Source organism: Canis lupus, chromosome 14, assembly GCF_003254725.2.
Source record: "Canis lupus dingo isolate Sandy chromosome 14, ASM325472v2, whole genome shotgun sequence".
Taxonomy (NCBI): Eukaryota; Metazoa; Chordata; class Mammalia; order Carnivora; family Canidae; genus Canis; species Canis lupus.
Genome location: NC_064256.1, coordinates 41,994,603 through 42,014,810, shown reverse-complemented (window position 1 = coordinate 42,014,810; position 20,208 = coordinate 41,994,603). Strand labels below are relative to the sequence as shown.

The window sequence follows — 20,208 nt, the reverse complement described above, 5'->3', positions numbered from 1 at the left end:
ATTATAATGACTATTGTTAATTGAACATTGACTATGTGCTAAGCACTGTGCATTTTCTTATTACATCCCTACAATAACCACACGAAAAAGCAATTATTATCCTTGTTTAATAGATGAAGAGGATTACAGAGATTAAATCATTAGCTCCAAGTTGCCCAACTAGAAATTTGCAGAACTTTGAATTTAAAACTAGGCCTCTGATGGTGAAATCTTTTCTTTTGATCATCGTATGTTGATCCTGAGAAAACTGGCCATGGAAGGTGCTAGACTAGGCATTAACATGACAGTTCTTGAGTTAGTCAGGCTTGTACAAAACCTTGGTTTGTATACACCACATGTGAGGATCATGATACCTACCTGACACCGGTTTTGGAACAAATGAAAGAATGTGGGAAAGCCTTAGACTGATGCCTGATACGTAGTAAGTAGAGTTTCTATTGCTATTATTTCATTATCATCATCATTATCATTATTAGTTTTCCTGTTTATTAACACAAATACTGTGCAGAACTAAACCAGTTGCAATGTGGGAGGTTAGAAGAGATCAGGAATGGGGCAATTCTAAATCGGAAGTCGCTGAACATCAGTGAAGAGTGTGGATTTATTGCTACTGGGTAGAGATTATAAGGCAAGAATGAGGCTTTCCTTGTTTGAGAAGATAAGGCGTGACGTGATTACTTTTACAATTAGAATTCTTCCCACTAGAGAAAGATACCCTATATTTGTCTTATAGATATCAAAGATAGATGATTTATTGGATTTTTGCCTCAAATATTATGGAGTCCAAACCAGAGAGATTTAGAGTTAGGCCTACACCCCTTTACTAAGGGCCCCATCGTGCTCCCCTGGCCAAGGGGAGTGGCTGGGATTCCTGGAATCTGAGTGTCTGGTGACTGAGGAAGTTCACTATCATATTGAGGAATCACCAAGACTGAGAGAGGGTGAAGTAGTCAGACTCCAAGAGTGACCTTTGTTTCTTGATAGCCATGCTTTTTGCAGTCCTCAGCCATATTGAATCAAGGCTGGTCTTTATACACTATAGAAGACGCGATGGGGGTGACGTCCAAGGCTATTTTCAAGGGCGGTGCTGCTTCCACCTTGGTCTCTTGGATCACTCACCCTGAGGGAAGCCAGTTACCATTGGGAGGACATTAAAGCGACCACGTGTGGGTAAACCTGTATGGAGAGGAAGTGAGTCCTTCACTCACCAGTCAGCACCAACATTGGATGATGTTCATCCAGCCAAATCAGATGACTATAGTCCCAGCTCATATCTGAACTATAATTTCATGAGAGACCCCGAGCCAGAACTGTCCAGCCAGATATCCCCAAATTCCTGGCCCACAGAAAGCATATGGGAGAATAAATGTTGTCTCAAACCACTGAGTTTTGGATACATGTTATACAGCATTAGATAACTACTATAGCCTCTTGTCATGTACTTTTGGGCTGTGACTATGGTATCTTATGACAACTAGAACTAGCTTCAATTCTATCCTTTTTCTTGCTCCGTAACAGCTATAAACATTTTTCCTATGTAGCAAACATGATATTAAGCTTTGTCAGTAGAGGGTGCTGGAGGGACATTACAAGAGGACATTGGCTTTTCTTCCCATTTCCTTGTCCTGCATTTTGCTTTCTCTTGGCCCTGTTTGTCCAGTCTGTCAGCAGTGCATGTGTGAGGACATCCAGTAGTAATGCCCTGCCCTAGCTGGGCTCCCAGACCACAAAGACCCTCGGCAAGCTCACAGTCCTGGCTCTGGCTCAGTGACCACCTGGCTCAGCTCCCTCAACATGGACACCATACATCCCAGGCCTTTTCAATGAGCAGGTTCCCCTAAGTTTCCTAAGCCACCTCTCTGTAGCCCCCCCACCAGCCTTGACTACCTATACCCATGGCTAGTTTCTCACAGCCCTCCCAGTGTGGATATTGTGCACCTCAGGTGGTGTGCCACCCTCAAACCAGTAGACTCTCCCACCAGCCACAGACCACTTTTCCCTGGAGGCCCTTCCTGCTTGCCCATGGATTGTTGGCCAGTAATGAGCCAGGCAACCCAGTGAACTTCTCAGCCACCCAGTGGGTACAATCACCCTTTCTCTAGTGAGGTCTAGACCACAGCCTTGGGATGTAAGCATTACACCTTGGGACATAAGCCTTGGGAAGAGCCCCATCCTCACCATATGAGTTTGTCCATCCATGGGCACTCAGCTCAGGGTATTCTTTATGGTTCTCCTTACATATTTATGGTTATCCCCTGTTATAATGAATATCTCTTTAAAATTTCCCTCTTCCTTGGTGGACACAGGAAGCAAATCCAGCATGCTGGTATTTGGCCAACACTGAGGATGTGGCCCATGCGGAAGCAGACCCCTCTGGCATTGCAGTTCCACTTTTGCCCAGCAGTGGGTGGATATGATACCCATGGTGGTTGGGGACCAGAGCCAACACTGGAACTTGTAACAGAATTAAGGGTCAATGTTTTCATGTAAAAAATAATAGTAATTTAAAAATAGGAAATTTTAAAATTTAAATTACTATATGGCTTCTGTCTTCTGATTGGACCTTAACTAATATAGCCAACCTATTCTTTATTTATTTTTGTATTTAGTTTTTTAGATAGAATGTGTGGCAGAGGGTGGGTGTAGGAGACGGAAAGAGAATCTCAAGCAGGCTCAACACCCAGTGCAGAGCCCAATGTGGGGCACAATCTCATGACCTTAAGATCATGACCTGAGCTGAAATCAATAGTCAGATGTTTAACTGACTCAGTCCCCTGGGCACCCTTAGCCAACCCATTCTAAATCCTTCTTTCCTACCCAGAGACATCAAGAGCAGAAAGTGGGATCAACTGGAAAGGCATTGGGAGCCAGGGCAGCCAATCTTTCTATCTCGGCCCTATTCTGTCCAAGACCATAGGACCACTCATCTGTGCTTCATTCTTCTCTCTTGGCAGATTAACATGCTTTGTTTCTCCACGTATCTGGCAGAAAATGGCTACCCTACAGTTTCCACCTTTTCCTGTCCTTGAATCATGCCATCAACAGAGATCAAATAGCATTTCTGCTAGGGGCAGGTGTGACCGGCCCACTTTGGATCAGGTGTTCTTTCTTTATCCAGTCAGCTAATGCTGAGAGTGTAGTTTCATGTGATATAAACATGGCTAGTGGGCCTTTTCTGTTGATAAATGGAGGGTCAGTTCTTAGAGAAGGGGTTGTGGACTAAACAGATCTCTTAAAATATGTCTGCCACAGAAGGCTGCAAATCCATTAGTCATACAGCAAAGATTTGGATGTCATAGACATTGTCTTCAGACTTATACTGTTTATCTTCTCTTTGCTATTATTGTATTTAAAGCATCAGAGGTCTGTAAGAATAGAAGGTAGGTGAGACAAAACAAGAAGAAAATAGCTGAAAATGATACATTATAGATCATTCCATCCATAGAAATATTAGAACTGCAGAAACCTTTGTGTGCCTGATTAAAATGGAGGAAGAAAGTGACTAACTTTTTCAGCCATTTCTTTGTTTGCATCAAGAATGGGAAAGTCAGGCTTTTCTCTGATACCCACCCCTATACTCCCATTCATTCTAAATTCCACCTTTCTGGCAGGAGACACCAACAGAGAAGCCATAATGCTCTCATGAAGGAATGAGAGCCTTTGTACTCGGAAGGAGAAAGGTAGAGAAGATTCTGCGGAGTGTAAGTTGGCACAGATTAATGAGATGACTCAAAGCTCAAGGAGAGTCAGCATAAGCTTGGTAGTGACGTAAGAAAGCCTCAAAACAGAAAAATATGTTTGAGGAAGTTAGTTTTCCATTGATGGTGCAGAGGCAACAATCACAGTAAAGGGAGATTTAGTAAGAGGTCAACACCAACCACTGTAAGTAAAATTCCTCCAAACAGCACAGAATGTTTTAAGCGAGCAGTTCATATATATTGAGAGTGTGTGGGTAAAACAAAAATGTTACTAGTTAGCTAGCTAACAATTCTAGTCACAAAACTAGTTGCTTTAAATAAATAAAAAAAAAACAACACCCTGCCTTGATTAAACCATTAGTCTAGTAGCTGAAGTATCAGCTGAACTTGGGTCTGTGTGGCAAGATGGGAGTCCATTCAAACCTACGTGGGGGAATTTCAAGACATTTACTTGGGGTACTAATGACTTCAATTAAGATGGAATACATTACTTAAACCAAGCAAATGATCAGCTTCTGCATGTAGAAGTGTGAAGTGAGCTTTAATTAATTTACTAATTGCATTTCTCATCTTAACCGGTACCATTGATTTGGGTCTGTTAGTGGCTTGGTTCCTGCTCTCACTTACAAAGTATGGTATTCCTTATGGGGTGGGTGGGAGGAATGGGGTGGCTAGAACGTACCCTGGGCATTGGCAGACAATGCTGCTCTAATACTTGCTGAGATACCTAGGATTCCCTAGGGTCACTCCCATATGTCCTGTGTATAAAATGCAATCAAGCTACTTCAGAGTACCAAGATTGGCAAATTTTTATTACCACTCCCACCCCCCAGTATATGAACTCACTGCTTTGTTGATACATGTAAAGCCTGAGTAGGAGGTTATCTCTACCAGGAAATATAGTGGGGGCCTAGGAGGACAGACGGAAGGTGAGTATGGTTTGATGGGGAGTGGGGTGAAAAGGAAGACTCATAGCATAAGAGGACACCATCCATGGAGGGCATGTCCATGTGGGGAGCAGTAGGGCAGGAGAGTTTGGTTTCATTACTGTTCACATGTATTTTTGTGTGCTCACTTCGAAACAAGGAGAAAGGAAGAAACTGGTGTTTCTAAGAATCCTTTATGTACAGAATGTCAAACCAAACAAATATAACCTATTTAGACAGAAGGTAGATTTTTTTCACCATTGTTATGAATAAATATTGGAATGTGCTAACGTGAGACACTGTAAAACGTCCATCTGTAGAGATTCTAAAAAACTAAATAGATACCTGTTTCCTTCTGGGCTTTTCATTCTGGAACAAACCCTTGAGGAAGGAGTGTCCAAGTTCATGAATCAGCCACCAGGGGTCACCAGAAGAATTTAAAGGGCTTTTGAGGCAAAACCCTAGTTTCTTGCTCACCAACAAAAGGTGCAGGTTTGTGGGACCTGTGTGCCCACACTCGTCTTTTGGTGGAGAAACTTCTCACTTAAATATTTACAACTCCTTTGTCCTTTCCTTTATATTTAGAATTTCTTTGTCCCTTCTTCATCATCAGTTCACACCACACGACTCATACCTATAGGTCATTAATAGAGATTTTATTTTCTTTTTAAATTAAATATATAAATGCTTATTAGTAGGAGATTACTCATCTTTCAGATCTTAGCTCAAATGTTAGCCTCTCAGCAGACACTTTCTTTAAGAGCTCAATATAATGGCTTTCCATTGCTCTCTCAGATCACCCAGTTATTTCATTACTTATTTATTACCTGTCTTCCCACCTCACCAGAGAAATAATCAGAGCTATCATTTAAACAGATGTGCCAGGCACAGCTGTAAGTACTGTGCATACATTAACTCTTTGAATCTGTACCACAACCATATAAGATCAACATTATTATTATTATTTTCAAGCAGAGGACACTGAGACACAGAGTAGTTAAGCAACTTGCCCAAGGGCACACAGCTGTAAAATAAAGTAGTTGGAGGGATCCCTGGGTGGCTCAGTGATTTAGCACCTGCCTTCGGCCCAGGGCATGATCCTGGAGTCCTGGGATCAAGCCCCACGTCGGGTTCCCTGCATGGAGCCTGCTTCTCCCTCTGCCTGTGTCTCTGCCTCTCTCTCTCTCTGGGTCTTTCATGAATAAATAAATAAAATCTTCAAAAAAAAAGTAGTTGGAATTCAAACCTTGGCAGTCTGGTGCCAAAATCCATGCTCTTAACCATTATGTATCCTACCTGTCTGTCCATGATCTGGTCTGCATCCTCAGCCTTGGAACAATGTCTGTCAATGCTGTATGTTAAATGCATTAATACATTGTGTTGAATTAAAAAATGCCATACTGTTTGGTTAAATGATCATATGTACTGTTATGAAAAGATTTTCATAACATGTTAAGTGAGTACAGCAAATATAGAATACTATGCATTCTGATCCTCTTTTCAGAAACAAAAATTATTTACACACAAAGGATATGTGACGTCTACAAAATATTTATATATGTGTGTGCTGGGGGGGCATAGAGAAAAATCTGGAAGATTAAACATCTTCATAATCATCTCTAGGGACCATGATTGGTAGGGTAAGGGGGATTAAAAAATACTTAAATGCATAAATATTTAAATATTAAATATATATTAAATATATACATATATTAAATATTTTTTTAAAATATTAGTTAAGAGTAAGTGCTTTCTTAATAACATAACAAGTTCTAAGGAAAATTTTTAAAACTTTTGACGAAAATAAATGTCCTTTTCCTCTTGTTCTGTACAGTCTTAAATTATAGTTTCAAAATAATAGATACTTTAAAAGTCCTGACCTTTGTAAATCTGTAAATGAATTAAAGCAATTGTTTCCTTTTTTTTTAAAATAAATGTGTTTTTTATTGGTGTTCAATTTGCCAACATATAGAATAACACCCAGTGCTCATCCCATCAAGTGCCCCCCTCAATGCCCGTCACCCAGTCACCCCACCCCCCACCCACCTCCCCTAAAGCAATTGTTTCTTACTTCATTTGTTCTTAAGTTTTGCAATGTGGTTCTGATCAGGATGTCTTCATTTACTTTTCTTCTTTCCTAAGTTGGTGTGGAGAGTGAGAGAGGGCTACATTCTCACAGTTGAGAGCTAAATAGATCACCCTATGAATTATCACACAATAGCTTTATGCCATTATGATTGATGTAATTATTATATGTGTGACATCAGGATGTCCTATCACATTACAAAAGTCTTCACGCTGTGATATAACTAACTCTTGGGATTTATTTATTTATTTATAAATATTTTATTTATTTATTCATGACAGACACACAGAGAGAGGCAGAGACACTGGCAGAGGGAGAAGCAGGCTCCCTGTGGGGAACCTGATGTGGGACTCATCTCAGGACCTCAGGGTCACACCCTGAGCCAAAGGCAGATGCTCAACCACTGAGCCACCCAGGTCTCCCTACTCTTAGGATTTTAGCATTGAATATGTAAACTTTTATTTTCCAGCATCTGACTTTTGCATTTCATCCCAGATAAGGGCAGTATTAATTCATAGGTTGGTTGGCATATCAAGGTAGAAAGATGTGTGCATGGAGTTTTCTTTAAACATGGGCTTCCTCGAGGGTTGTTGAGCTCATTCACCTCCTTCAGGAAAGTACATTTGAGGAGCAAGGTCAGCTGAGGTTGGAGGTGTGTATGCTGATCTCTTATTATTGAAGCATTCCAAGAATGCAGTGTCCTGTACTTCAAAGTTGCATAATAAATATGTTTGGCACCAATGTGTTTGACTTCACTTTGTAGTGTGGCCTCTCAGGGTCAGGCTATTTTTCTGAGAGCCCAGAGGTCCCATCATTGTGCCAGATCACAGGAAGGGACATGAAAAGCTAGAGGAGGGTAGGGCAGAGACCAGAGGGCCTGGGCACCAGAGTGGACAAACTTCCTTTGCCTGCACAGATTCTCAGCCCTGCCTTCACATCAGAACCACCTGGGGACTTTTAAAAAAGTCCATGCCTGCCTCACCCCAGACCATTTGGGTTGGAATCACTGGGATTTGGGCCTAGACTGCATTTTTTTTTTTTTTAATAAAGCTATCATAATGGGTGGCCATGGTTGAGAACCGCTGGCTTACATGTAGCACACTGTGGCTTCTAGAAGCGCCTCTGCACATTAGGAAGGAAGTGGGGGCTGGGTATCCACTGGAATGGGTGGACTCACAGTATGTCACATCCCCAGGGAGGCTGAGATGCATTGCTTCTCGACCTCTGATATGCTCCCCTGCTGCGTGAATACAAATGGAAGGTGGTCTTGCTGAGTGGTATTAAAGAGCAAATTAGAGGGCCTGAGGAAAGCTAAATATCCCTTATTCATACAAAACACCCTCAGTTGGGGCCAAGAGGGTTAGAGCAGAGCTGGTTCTATTTATTCGGTCCAGCAGAGTTTGCAATATCATTTCATGATACATTTTCTCATGCCTGGGAGGTGGGCATTATTACCATTTGATGAGGAACCTGCGCTGGAAGGATCTGAGGGCCAAGATCACACAGCTGTATTGTGGCCAAGTAGAACCAGAATCTGTGTGGCTACCAATGTCACGGCTCACCCTACGTCCCTACAGCAGTCTTAGAAAGCCATCTTTGATTTTAATAGTTCCTGCTTCAACTTGTAAGACGAGACCCTAGTTCTCTTGACTCCTTTATGGACATTTGGACTTCTGGCAAGAGGTTAGTGAGAAACCAACCAGGGAAGATATCAGCCAAAGGAGCAAGGAGAAACACCCAGCAACCCACTTTTCCTATTCTCTCATATAGGGATCATTTTCATTAAAACCATCTATAAACTCCTAGGGTCTCTTTAATATAGCAATAGCTGACATGAGCAGAACACGTACTCTATGCCACTCACTAGACTTTTTGAAGATTAATTTTAGTCCTTCTATCAACTATATGGCATAGATACTATTTTTTTTTATGTAAGTACTATTATTGATTCCCGTTTTACAGATGGGGAAACGGGGGTTCCGGGAGCTTAGGCAGCTTGCTTAAAGTCACACAGCTAGTGGATAGTAAAGCCCAGATTTGAATCCAATGTGGGGCAGGAGCTCACATACTTACCTGTTATACTGGGCTGACTCTTAAGAGTTACAGCCCTGCTCATCTGAGTTCTCAGCCTGACTCTGGGCCCCTACCTTTTCTGTTTCTTTAATTATAATAATTCTTTACACTTACTGTGCCTCTATCAGACATTAGGTGTTGTTCCAAGGGCTTTACAAGTTTTATTTAATTCCTTGATGCTGGAGAGTGGACCCCAAGGAAACCCACAGAGAGGCTCCTGTCCCTAGAGAGGCTCCTGTTCCTAGAGAGGCTCATGACCAGCTGACAGCTGTTCTTACCAGCGCCTTTCTTTCTGCAAGGTCCCCTTGTCCCCTTTCTGAAGCTGCTAAAAGACTATGTCAGACTTCTGATGACTGGAGAAGAGAAATCCCTGTCCCCCATCTGTCCTCACGGTTAGAACCCTCTGGTCAGCTCTTCGTCCGGGTTCCTGGTGGTGGTGCCTCAGATCACCTCCCCTTGGGTTAGTCTTGCCTCTGCCCATAGCCTTCTCACATCATCCACACAGACATAGCCAGGCCAATCAGACCTTTAAACGAAATCCTCATTGGTCTCTGTGTGACTGGGCTAAGCAAGGGGTTGCAGGATTTCATTCTGAGCTGAAGTAATAATGAGATCCTTGCTTGCTGAGCCCAGTTGACCGACCTCAAATGAGCCACAACCCCCAGTGAACACTCACTGTCACATCCAACTGTGAGCCTCCCCAGAGCCACTTTGAGCTCTTTCCAGATAGCTCTGGAGGATTCACTTAGGGCCAGATGTCCTGTCATTCACAGCTCTTACATCCAGCTCTTCTCTGTCATAAATATTTTCCTCCACCATTTTCTTCTGTCTGTGGCATCATTCCCTGGCTCCTCTCGTGGCTGGATCGTTCTAGAACTTAGGTCTTATTCAGCTCAGAATCTCAGAGTCCTTCCTATGATCACTTGGGTTTAAAGGAAGCACTATACTTTTCTGCGCTCACCCACTTTCTCTTTTTGTTTTAAGATTTTATTTCTTTATTTGAGAGAGAGACAGCACAAGCAGGGGGAAGAGCAGAGGCAGAGGGAGAAGCAGACTCCCCACTGAGCAGGGAGCCCAATGCTGGACTCCATCCCAGGACCCCAGGATCATGACCTGAGCTGAAGGGAGACACTTAAGCTACTGAGCCACCCAGGCACCCCCTCACCCACTCTCTTAACATCACTTTTATTTCCTTTACACACTCTGTAATCATTGGGTTTATTCCTTTACTTACTTACAGTCTGCATTTCCATGAAAATGTAAATTGGAAGAGTGGTTTGTTGATGTTGTTGCTGTTTCACTCACTGCCCTGCTTTGTAGCTACTTCCGGCATGGTGCCTGACACATATGAGGTGCTCAATAAATATGTAAAGAGATATGAAAGAAGTAAAGACCCCTCTGTCGTTGAGGTTGATGGTATTGATTCTACAGCCAGAAGCTCATTTTTTGTCATCCCACCCCTGCCAATGACCTTTTCTCATTTACCTCTTCCTTATCTCCCCAATCAATTCATCCTTGTTTAGGGTTTTGTTGCTATTGTTTGCATTGGCTAAACCACTCTGGGCCTGTGTGCTTCTTCTCAGTTTCCTTGTGGTGGATAAAGTTGCTGTTGTCCTTGTGAACACCCTCTTAGTGAATTAAATCAGAAAGGTAGTTTGGGCAAGCTGTCACCGAGGAGGGTGAATTCTTTGCTATGTGTCTTTGGGAATCTGTTGGTCAAACGCAAGTTTAAACAGCTAAAAAAAATATGACCGTGCCCTAGGCATAGTGCGCTGGGTTTGTAGGGGGCATACAGAGGCGAAGCTTCTATATTTAGTGGGTTTTTTGGCTATTGGCAGGGAAAGACTGAACTGAGCAAGATAGATACTAGCATTGTGAGGCAAATACTAATTTAAGATAAGAGACAACCAGCACTTTGCTTGTCATGGGGAGCGGTCACTGAGGTCTGGGAAGGCTTTATGAGATGTCATCAAGGCAGTAAAAGACACAGGATCAGGATAAGTTAGCTTGAGTGTGTTCTTTTGCTTAGTACTCTGTGTGGTCACTAGCTTCTCTGTCCCTTTAGGTAGACCCAGCAATTGCTCCTGTAGTTCTCTGGCTGCAAGGAGGGCCAGGAGGTTCATCCATGTTTGGACTCTTTGTGGAACATGGACCTTTTTTTGTCACAAGTAACATGACCTGTAAGTACTGCTTGGACTCTATCTTCCTATGGAGAAGTTTTCACCTGAACCTTGTATCTGCTCCGGAAAAAATTGAAAGTGTACATGAAACCACAAGGAATAGCTTAATAGTTTTCAATTAGAAAAACATAGCTGTCTGGCAATGTCGATCCAAGAAGGAGGAGCCACCATAGTGAGCATCTTGGCTGTGCTGCTTCCTCCCCTTGAAATTTGGGTGAAAGGTTCTAAGCTGTTTTCTTGCAGTCAGCTGCTGACTCAAGCAATCTGGGCTTAGGAAAACAGTTGGTATCTATTACCATTTGGGCGAGTCCTTTTGCATGAGACTAATGGGTGGAATCATATCCCTAATTATTCACACAAACTGAACACTTTATGGTTCAGTTGCATGCAGGATCAGATATCTTGGAAGCGAGATGCTATGGGTTGGGGGGTTGGGTCAGAGGAAGGAGAGGAGGAACCATACCTGGCTGTAACCTGGTTTCCCTCCATCTCATTTTCAGGGGATAAGGGAGATTGTTTACTTTCCCTGGGTCAGAACTTGGAGGGTGAACTATTCTGTGACTCAGGTATAAAAACACGTATGCCGGGCAGCCCCGGTGGCGCAGCAGTTTAGCACGGCCTGCAGCCCGGGGTATGATCCCGGAGACCCGGGATCGAGTCCCACATCGGGCTCCCTGCATGGAGCCTGCTTCTCCCTCTGCCTGTGTCTCTGCCTCTCTCTCTCTCTGAATTAAAAAATAAAAAAATAAAAGCATGTATGCCAATTCTGTTGGAGTTGATCTCTTTAGCATTGGCTAGGGGTAAAAGGATTCAGAAGGACCAGATAGTTAAGAATGGTTGATTGGATCAGACAGATGGGTTTATCCTATAGGTGGTTGATGAATATTTTCGTTGAACCAGGTGCACGGGGTCTTGTTTTCAAACTTCATTCTAGATGTAGAAACCCTCTGGGTCCAGGAAAAGTAAAGGAGAGGAGAGGAGAAGAAAAAGGTACTGGTGTCTGTTCTCCACTGTGAAAGTATGAAGCAACGTTAGAGGGATACCAGGAGTTCATTCATGTGATGGGGACAGGTGGGCTTGTTGGGCTCCTGAGCAGACCTAGGTCCTAGGTGGGATATTTCGTTAAAGACCCAGTCTCAAACCTCTTCTCTGTTTTACTAGTGCGTGCCAGAGACTTTCCTTGGACCACCACACTCTCCATGCTTTACGTTGATAATCCAGTGAGTATCTATCAAATGTCACTGTGGGCCTTTCTTGTCTTTTTTCTTTTTATAAAGTACTTTTAAGAAATAGGGGAGGAAGGGCAATAGAGACTTAGAGTCTTTTTGCTTTTTAAAATAGAATTCAAAACATAAATAAATAAAAATAAAATTCAATCTGTTCAAAAACACACTCGAGATTTAGCTTTTCTAACATGTATCATTAAATCCAAGTTTGGGAATTTTGCTTGCTACTTTGTCTCCTTCTCTCATTTTTAATCTTATGAAATGTCCTGTTCAGTGATTTACAGCATCTAGGGTAAGGGATTAGTTTCTTTCCACTGATGATATAATACCCTGTGTTATTATGTAGTATTAGAATTCCTAATCTTTTTAACAGAGTTCTAGGTTTAAAAAGTCAAAACCGGTCTCCTTCATTTATCACAGTGAGCCTCATCTAGGAACAAAAAGTGGAATTCTTTTTGGGATGTTCTTCTGAAATGGAGTCCAGTAAACAACAAAATAAAAGAGTAACTTTAGGATAAGCTTCTGTTGATCAGGAGTATCTTTAATCCCTAACTAATTTCTTTGATTTCTCTCACTTTCCGGATGGTTCAAAGAGGAAACATAAATAGGGATAAAAGGAGTTGAACATACTCATTCCTGCCTTTCCCACCAAGTTTTGTCAACCATCCTCTTTCCTAGTTTATAATTACATATTTATGTGCATGACCTGAATGAAATGTCCTTGTTCCCTTGTGTGTTTGGGGAAAACAAAAACAAAAGCAAAAATACTTAGGCCTGGTTGAGGTGCATCCCTTTCAGAAATTATTGACACAAACTAAATTGCTAGCTTCTTAATTTTATAGCTTATTTGTCTATGAATCTCTAGGCATAAGGAAATATTAGTTTAAAACTAATCTTTCTTTTCAAACCTACCTAACTGAAGGTGAAGGGGCTTAGTGGCCATATTCCTCACAAATGAAAAAGCAAAACACACACACACACACACACACACACACACACACACTTTTTCTCTCCAGCCTAGAGAGTTCCTTCTTGTCAGAACAGAGCAATACACTCTCCAGGTTTCAGAGAGGAGATAACTTTGGGTCTTCTGATACTGCTATGGGGGCCAGGAAAGGTGAATTCCTTCCCCTTAAATCAACATCTGACAGGGTCCCCACTCTGGAATCAAGAAAGCTCACTCCCTGACCTCAGGACAGAGCTTTGTGCTGATTTTTTTTTTTTTTTTTAAGAGAGAGAGAGAGAAAGAGCACAAGAGGGGTGATGAGAAGCAGAGGGAGAGGTAGAGAGAGAGCATCCCAAGCAGACTTGACCTTATTATCAGGTTCCTGAGCGAGGAACCTGATACTGGTCTCCATCTCACGACCCTGAGATCACAGCCGGAGCTGAAACCAAGAGTTGGATGCTCAGCCAATGAGCACCCAGGGACCCCTATGCTGATATTGTATTTGGGTTTGGAGGAGAGGAGAGGAAAAAGGTGAAATGCAGTATCCTTTTGTGAGGATGGCTAAATGTACGTGGGGTAGAGGAGAAATCTGAGGTCAGAGGCTTGGCCTTTGGAATAAGGTTGATTTCCTTCTGGTGTGGTAGCTCCCTGCCGGATCCAGGGCATGTGCTTCTCTGTGTTTACACCTGCTTATTTATTTCACCTTCAGGTGGGCACAGGCTTCAGTTTTACCACCAGCCCCCAGGGATATGCAGTCAACGAGGATGATGTGGCACGGAATTTATACAGGTAAAAGGACCAGGCTTCCTCTTGGCTTTCTTCAGACCAAATGTTTTTCTGTTTCAATAGGGAGATTCATCCAATAGTATAACTATTACTGATAGGCCCTCGTGATTTCATTCTTAAAGACATTTTAAGAACACTTCTTCTTCTTCTTCTTTTTTTTTTTTTTTTTTTTTTTAAGCATTTTAAGAACACTTCTAAGGCAGCCCCAGTGGCTCAGTGGTTTAGCACCGTCTTTGGCCCAGGGTGTGATCCTGGAGTCCCAGGATCGAGTCCCACATCGGGCTCCCTGCATGGAGCCTGCTTCTCTCTCTGCCTGTGTCTCTGCCTCTCTCTCTTTCTCTCTGGGTCTCTCATGAATAAATTAATAAAATTTTTTTAAAAAAGAATACTTCTACATGAGGAGTTCACATCCACATACATGCGTGTGCACATTTGGTTTATTTTCCCCTTTGTTTTCTTATCACTGAAAATTGTGAAACTGGGCAGCAGGGAAAATGACAAGGAAGGCCGGAATCCTAAGGCATGATTGTAATCTTATAAAAATAGCCTTTAAGAAACAATAGAAACAGAGCAGAATAATTCCACCAAAGATGATTTTCAAACTTTTCAGCCAGATGCCTGAGAGGATTTTGCTTTCTTTCCAGCATTGCATTTTAACTTTGCATTTGCTTGGAAACATCTTCTTAGATGCTTGCTTGTTTCTTTTCTTTCTCCCCTTTCTTTCCATTCATGATTCCCATGCTCAGATTGTTACTAGTCTCTTATTTTTTATTTCGTCTCACAAAGTTAATCTTTTACTAAAAAGAAGAAAAAAATGGAAGGAAAATGTAAAGTTGTAAGCCTGGTCAAACAGTGTACATATAATTTTTTTTCCTTACTCATATTTGTTATAGCTATTTTTAGTACTTTTTTTTTTTTTTTTTTTAAGTAAGTGACCGTTCTTATTTGGTCACATTTTTTCCAGTCTGTAAATTATTACTAGAGATCAAGCCCTGAATTCTTTGAGGTCATTCGGGCCCCACATTATGCATCATAATAATTTTCTCAAAGAATCCTAGTGGCTTGAAAGAGTTAACCAGTTTCCCTATTGCCGGGTTGCAGCAAACACTCCTTCTGCATGGTGAGCAAACCCAACCCATCCCTAAAGTGAAAGTAAATCTAATAGAAGTCAGAGTGTTTTGATCTCTGACAGAAGTTTTCCGTTTTATTTTTCTTTCTCCCTAAGGCAGATGGCTGGGGGAACAGAGGAAAGAGGAGCTTCCGGCCTTTCTTCCAGAGATATTTCTCTCTCTCTTCTTTGCTGACCCAGAAAACAATATGGCTGCTGTTTTCTGCACTTTATTTGTTCTGTGTCCCATTATTTTAACACTTCCATTCAGTTTACCAGGGGGATAGCTAAGACCCCACACTTGTGCTTCCAGGTTCAGTGAGTCCTGGGGAGCATATTAGCCAGATTTCCACAGGAATCCCCCTTCTCCAGCCCAAGCTCAGGCACCTCTTCTTCCCCTATAGAGATATAATTGTGATGGCTGTCCTTACAAGTTTACTCAAGCACCGTGAGCGGTGACTGTGTGTTCTCATTTTACAGATAGAAAACCTACCTCTCCCCCTATGCCTCTCTACCCCCTCTGACCGTCTTTTGGTTTAAATCTAAACAAGCTCAGTTGTTTAACTAGCAAACACCCAGAGGGCGGAGGTTCTGTCGTGGAGAAATGCATCAGTGCCCTCTAAGCCAGAGCATGCAACCCTGCCATTCCTTTTCTGTCACTCGTTCCCCTCCCCCAAAGATGGTCCCAACTTCCCATTGACCTTCCATGTGGATATTTACTGCTGACATGTGGTACATCTCCTCTTGCATGACATGTAAAGAGAACCTATTTCAAAGCATCCATTGTTTATAGCTGTTTTAGTTCTTTTTGCTTCAGGCTCTTAGAACTGGAAAATAGCTAATCAAGGGTAGTGCAGAAAACTGATTTCAGCTGTTTCCTTTATAGTTTACACTATTTGTTTCCCTTTGTGACTACATTCTTCTCTCCAGCTCTCCAGATGGGTGTTTGGAATAAGAAGGTCACTTTGAAACCTATAAATGGGTTACTACAGGTTTAAAGAGTGGACCTTCTTTTTCTCTCCCTAGCTTTTTTCTTCTTTTTTATTTTCTTTCCATTTTCTTTTCTTCCCCCCACCCCCCTGAAAATCCTATTCCTTTTGACTAGTAAAAGTCCATGGCTGTAAGGAGTAGACTCTTAACGAGGCATTTGACATTCACAACGTAGGCTGCTTTTCTTTGTGTTTGGAAGTAAAACTTTTTTTCTTTTTTTTCAACATTTTTATTTATTTATTAGAAACAGAGAGAGAGAGAGAGGCAGAGACACAGGCAGAGGGAGAAGCAGGCTCCATGCAGGGAGCCTGACGTGGGACTCAATCCCGGGTCTCCAGGATCACGCCCTGGTCTGAAGGCAGTGCTAAACCGCTAAGCCATTGGGGCTGCCCTTTTTTTGTTGTTTTTACTAACAACATATTTAAATATTCAATTTTGGGGGTATTTGGAACATGCTATTGAGCCTTAATGCCCCTCTGGTTTAAGTAATAAAAATAAATAAATGTACTAAAAAATAATACATTTATTAACTGATTTAGAATATGCTATCTAGTGCCATTCTCCTTCTGCCACTATTTATCAATTGCCTGCTATATGCCAGACACTGTTTCTGGTGCAGGTGATAGATCAGTCAAGGAGCCCTGAAGTCCTTGCTCTGGTGCTTACCGTCTAGTAGCCAGTCTGGTAGCATGCCTCAAGTTAGTTTGTTAGCAGCAGACGGAAATGATAGTATTATTCTATTCCACCTGTTAGTTGGTATAGGAAATAATATCAATTGCTAAACAAAACTTCATAACAATGACCATGAAATAGGTTTCATATATTAAATGAGAACACTGTGTGATTGGCATGGACAGAGCAGATCCTGGCCTGGCCTTCCTGGGTGTGGAATGAATGGGGAGGATGGCTGCCCATAGGCCTTATTTTAGCCTGGATTCTTTTGAACATCTTGTATTTATCATTCCTGTGACCCCATTCGAACTCACCAGATTCTCTGGTGCATTATCATTTCCATCTACCCTCTGTGCCCTGAACTCACCAACTTTCCTTTTTGCAAAATTTATCTGAGCAATAATTTCTTCCTTGTCATTGTCCTTCGCAAGCTCCGATTCTTCCTGATGTCCTTTAATGCAACTTTCTGCCACCAGGTGGCCTTTAACTAAAATTCTAGTTATTAGATAAGGCCCTTAGCACAATGCTAGCAAGGTTGCCAAATGGAATCATCTGGCAGAAGCATGCTTCCTGGGACATCTAGCTCTTGTGCTTGGATAAATGCGTGGAGTGTTGGGCAGCCCGGGTGGCTCAGCGGTTTAGCACCACCTTCAGCCCAGGGCCTGATCCTGGAGACCTGGGATCAAGTCCTGAATCAGGCTCCCTGCATGGAGCCTGCTTCTCCCTCTGCCTGAGTCTCTGCCTCTCTCTCTCTCTCTCTCTTTTCTCTCTCATTAATAAATAAAATCTTTTTCAAAAAAATGTATGGAGTGCATTCACAAGGACGTGTGTGTGTGTGTGTGTGTGTGTAAGTGTGTGTGTATTATGTATTACATATGTTTGCAGCTCTGCTTCTAAAATTTGAAACTTTATGTAGGTATGATTCTAGATTATATTTTTAAGCAAACTCTTGCCATGGAATAAGAATCATACACAGTGGACTAAAGCATGGGTGGCCTATGTGTATCTAACTTTTACTAAATTTATTTTTTTCATTCTTCACTCTCATTTAAGAAAGACCTACCAAGGGATCCCTGGGTGGCGCAGCAGTTTGGCGCCTGCCTTTGGCCCAGGGCGCGATCCTGGAGACCCGGATCGAGTCCCACGTCGGGCTCCCGGTGCATGGAGCCTGCTTCTCCCTCTGCCTATGTCTCTGCCTCTCTCTCTCTCTCTCTCTGTGTGACTATCATAAAAAAAAAAAAAAAAGACCTACCAAGAGCTTGCTATGATTAGCTGAATGTTTGTTCTGATGTTCTTGTGAAATTAAAACTATAACTTCCTCCAGTGGGGCCTTGACTTGGAAACTTCAGCGAGAAAATCCTGACATTTTCAAGCTAGAAGCCACCTGAGAGGTTAGCTCCTTGGACTAAGATTGCCAGATGAAATACAGAATACAGTTAAATATTAATTTCAGATAAATAAGGAATACTTTTTTTACTCTAAGTATGTCCCATGTAGTATTTGGGTCATAGTTACACTAAACCATTATTTGTTGTTTATCTGAAGTTTGAGTTTAATTGGACGTCTTGTATTTTTTTTACTTGCTAAATCTGGCAACCCTGACAACTTTACCAGATTCTCTAAGGAAATAAGCTTTAAGCTAAAGCAGAAGGCTTAATTGAGATTTACTATATTAAATTGTCTATTGCTAGTCCAACTAGCAGGAAGAGAGACAGAGTAGTAGTTTTTAGCCTGAAGGCTGGAGAGGGAAGAGTGGAAAATAAACTCCTATTTTTATCTCTATGCTAAAGCCAGCTTATTGCTAGCACAAACATGGAAGCTATATAGTGCGGCCTCCCAGATTTAGTTGCTACAAAGACTTTAGTTACTATAAATAATAAATACAGAAATAACCAGAACTCTACAGTGGTCCTTAATGGTGGATTTTTATGGAGCCTTTGAAAACTAAGTACAGCCAGAATTGCAGTGGTTGTAATGTCCCAGTTTTGCTCCCTGTAACCCTTGAACTTTCTCCTCCTCCTGGTTTTGCAGGGCCTCCTTGCCTTTCATCTTCGCTGGATAGTTCATGGCTTTTAGTCCCTCGGCAGGAAGCTGGAACAAAAGCGCTGCTTCGTTTCTCAGACAATGCAATCTGGGCCAGCACGCTCATAGAGCCTCTGAGTTTCACAAGTTTTGTTTCCTTTTTGAAAGATTTTGGTCAAATAGAGAATCATTCCATGATCTACCCTTTTCTTGCTTATTATGAAATACTTCCTTGAGTCCGCTGAAATCTATTTCAGCAGAACTCATTCAAGTGTCTATTGGCATTCTTTAGTGTGATTTGTTTTTGAGCCTAGATGCCACTGTACAGTTACTTCCATATCTGGTCATTCGATGGTTTTCTTGTAGACTATGGCCACTTTACAGCTTTTTTGTTCTTTGGTTATTAAAATGCTGAAATTTAGGGAACCCCATTGGAAATGTTCAGGCTTCCCCACAGGAAGAGGTTGGTAAGCCAGTAAGGTTCTCATTACTTCACCACAAACCCAGGCTAATGGGGTCATAAGGTTTGGGGAACTTCCTCCAAGAATTACTATAAGAGTAGGTGAAAGGTTGTATCACTTTGCTCAAGGGTCTCCTCAACAGCTAGATGGTCCATGTTGGAAACCCAGAGATTTGGAAATCTGCCCAGGGTGTTGACTCAACTTATTAATCTCATAAAGTATGCCCACAATTATTTTCTGACCATCCCCAGTGTGGAATGTTACATACGTAACACTTTGAATATAATGCCTGTAGGAGCTCACAGCCTAATAGCATCTTACTTCAAATGTCAAACCTATATGTCAAACCTATAGATTTGGTAGCAGAGTGGGAGCATTAAGCTCTTCTGATGCCATTTGATTTTTTTATTGTTGTTCTTTTTGCAGTGCATTAGTTCAATTTTTCCTGCTGTTTCCTGAATATAAAGACAATGACTTTTATGCCACTGGGGAGGTAAGTTGAAGTTATGTATTCTCGTGTGCTTCCAACATCTTCAGGACTGAAAAACGTCATGACATGGTGATTCATTCATTCGGTCTGTAGAATATCCCATTTTCTGAATTTGTCTGATTCTTTCCTCAATGCTTAGATTCAGTGAAAACATTTGTATCCCATCAAGAGGCACATAATATCTGTTGACCTCATTATTGGCAATGCTAAACTTGGTCACTTGGTCCAGGTGCTAACTGCCAGGTCTCACCATTGGAAAGGTACTCCTTTCCTTTTGAAATTAATAAATAATGTGAGACCAAGTGAAAATCTGTTCCCCCCAAATCTGTCACCCAATAGTTTTAGCACTCATTGATGATTCCTGTCTGAATCAGTTATTCTGCTGGAGTCTTTAAAAATGGTGATTTTGGGGGGAATCTGTCTTCCTATAGAAATCACCTGGTATTCTTCTATAGAGAAAAATCTTTCCCTCCTCTTCTCTATTATTTACTTTTAAAAATATCACTGTGGACTCATAGTTTGTCATTTCTGTTTGATATGTTAA

General features: G+C 41.8%; 1 protein-coding gene across 3 annotated transcripts in view; it reads left to right on the top strand.

The window, feature by feature from the left end:
• CPVL (carboxypeptidase vitellogenic like) overlaps nt 1–20,208 on the top strand; it is a 126,813-nt gene that overhangs the window by 29,573 nt on the left and 77,032 nt on the right. For all 3 annotated transcript variants that reach the window (XM_025464486.3, XM_025464490.3, XM_025464489.3), the window contains exons 4-7: nt 10,849–10,963; nt 12,125–12,183; nt 13,845–13,924; nt 19,601–19,667. In XM_025464486.3, the coding sequence (XP_025320271.1) occupies nt 10,849–10,963; nt 12,125–12,183; nt 13,845–13,924; nt 19,601–19,667 (321 nt within the window). The remainder of the gene's footprint in view (nt 1–10,848; nt 10,964–12,124; nt 12,184–13,844; nt 13,925–19,600; nt 19,668–20,208) is intronic.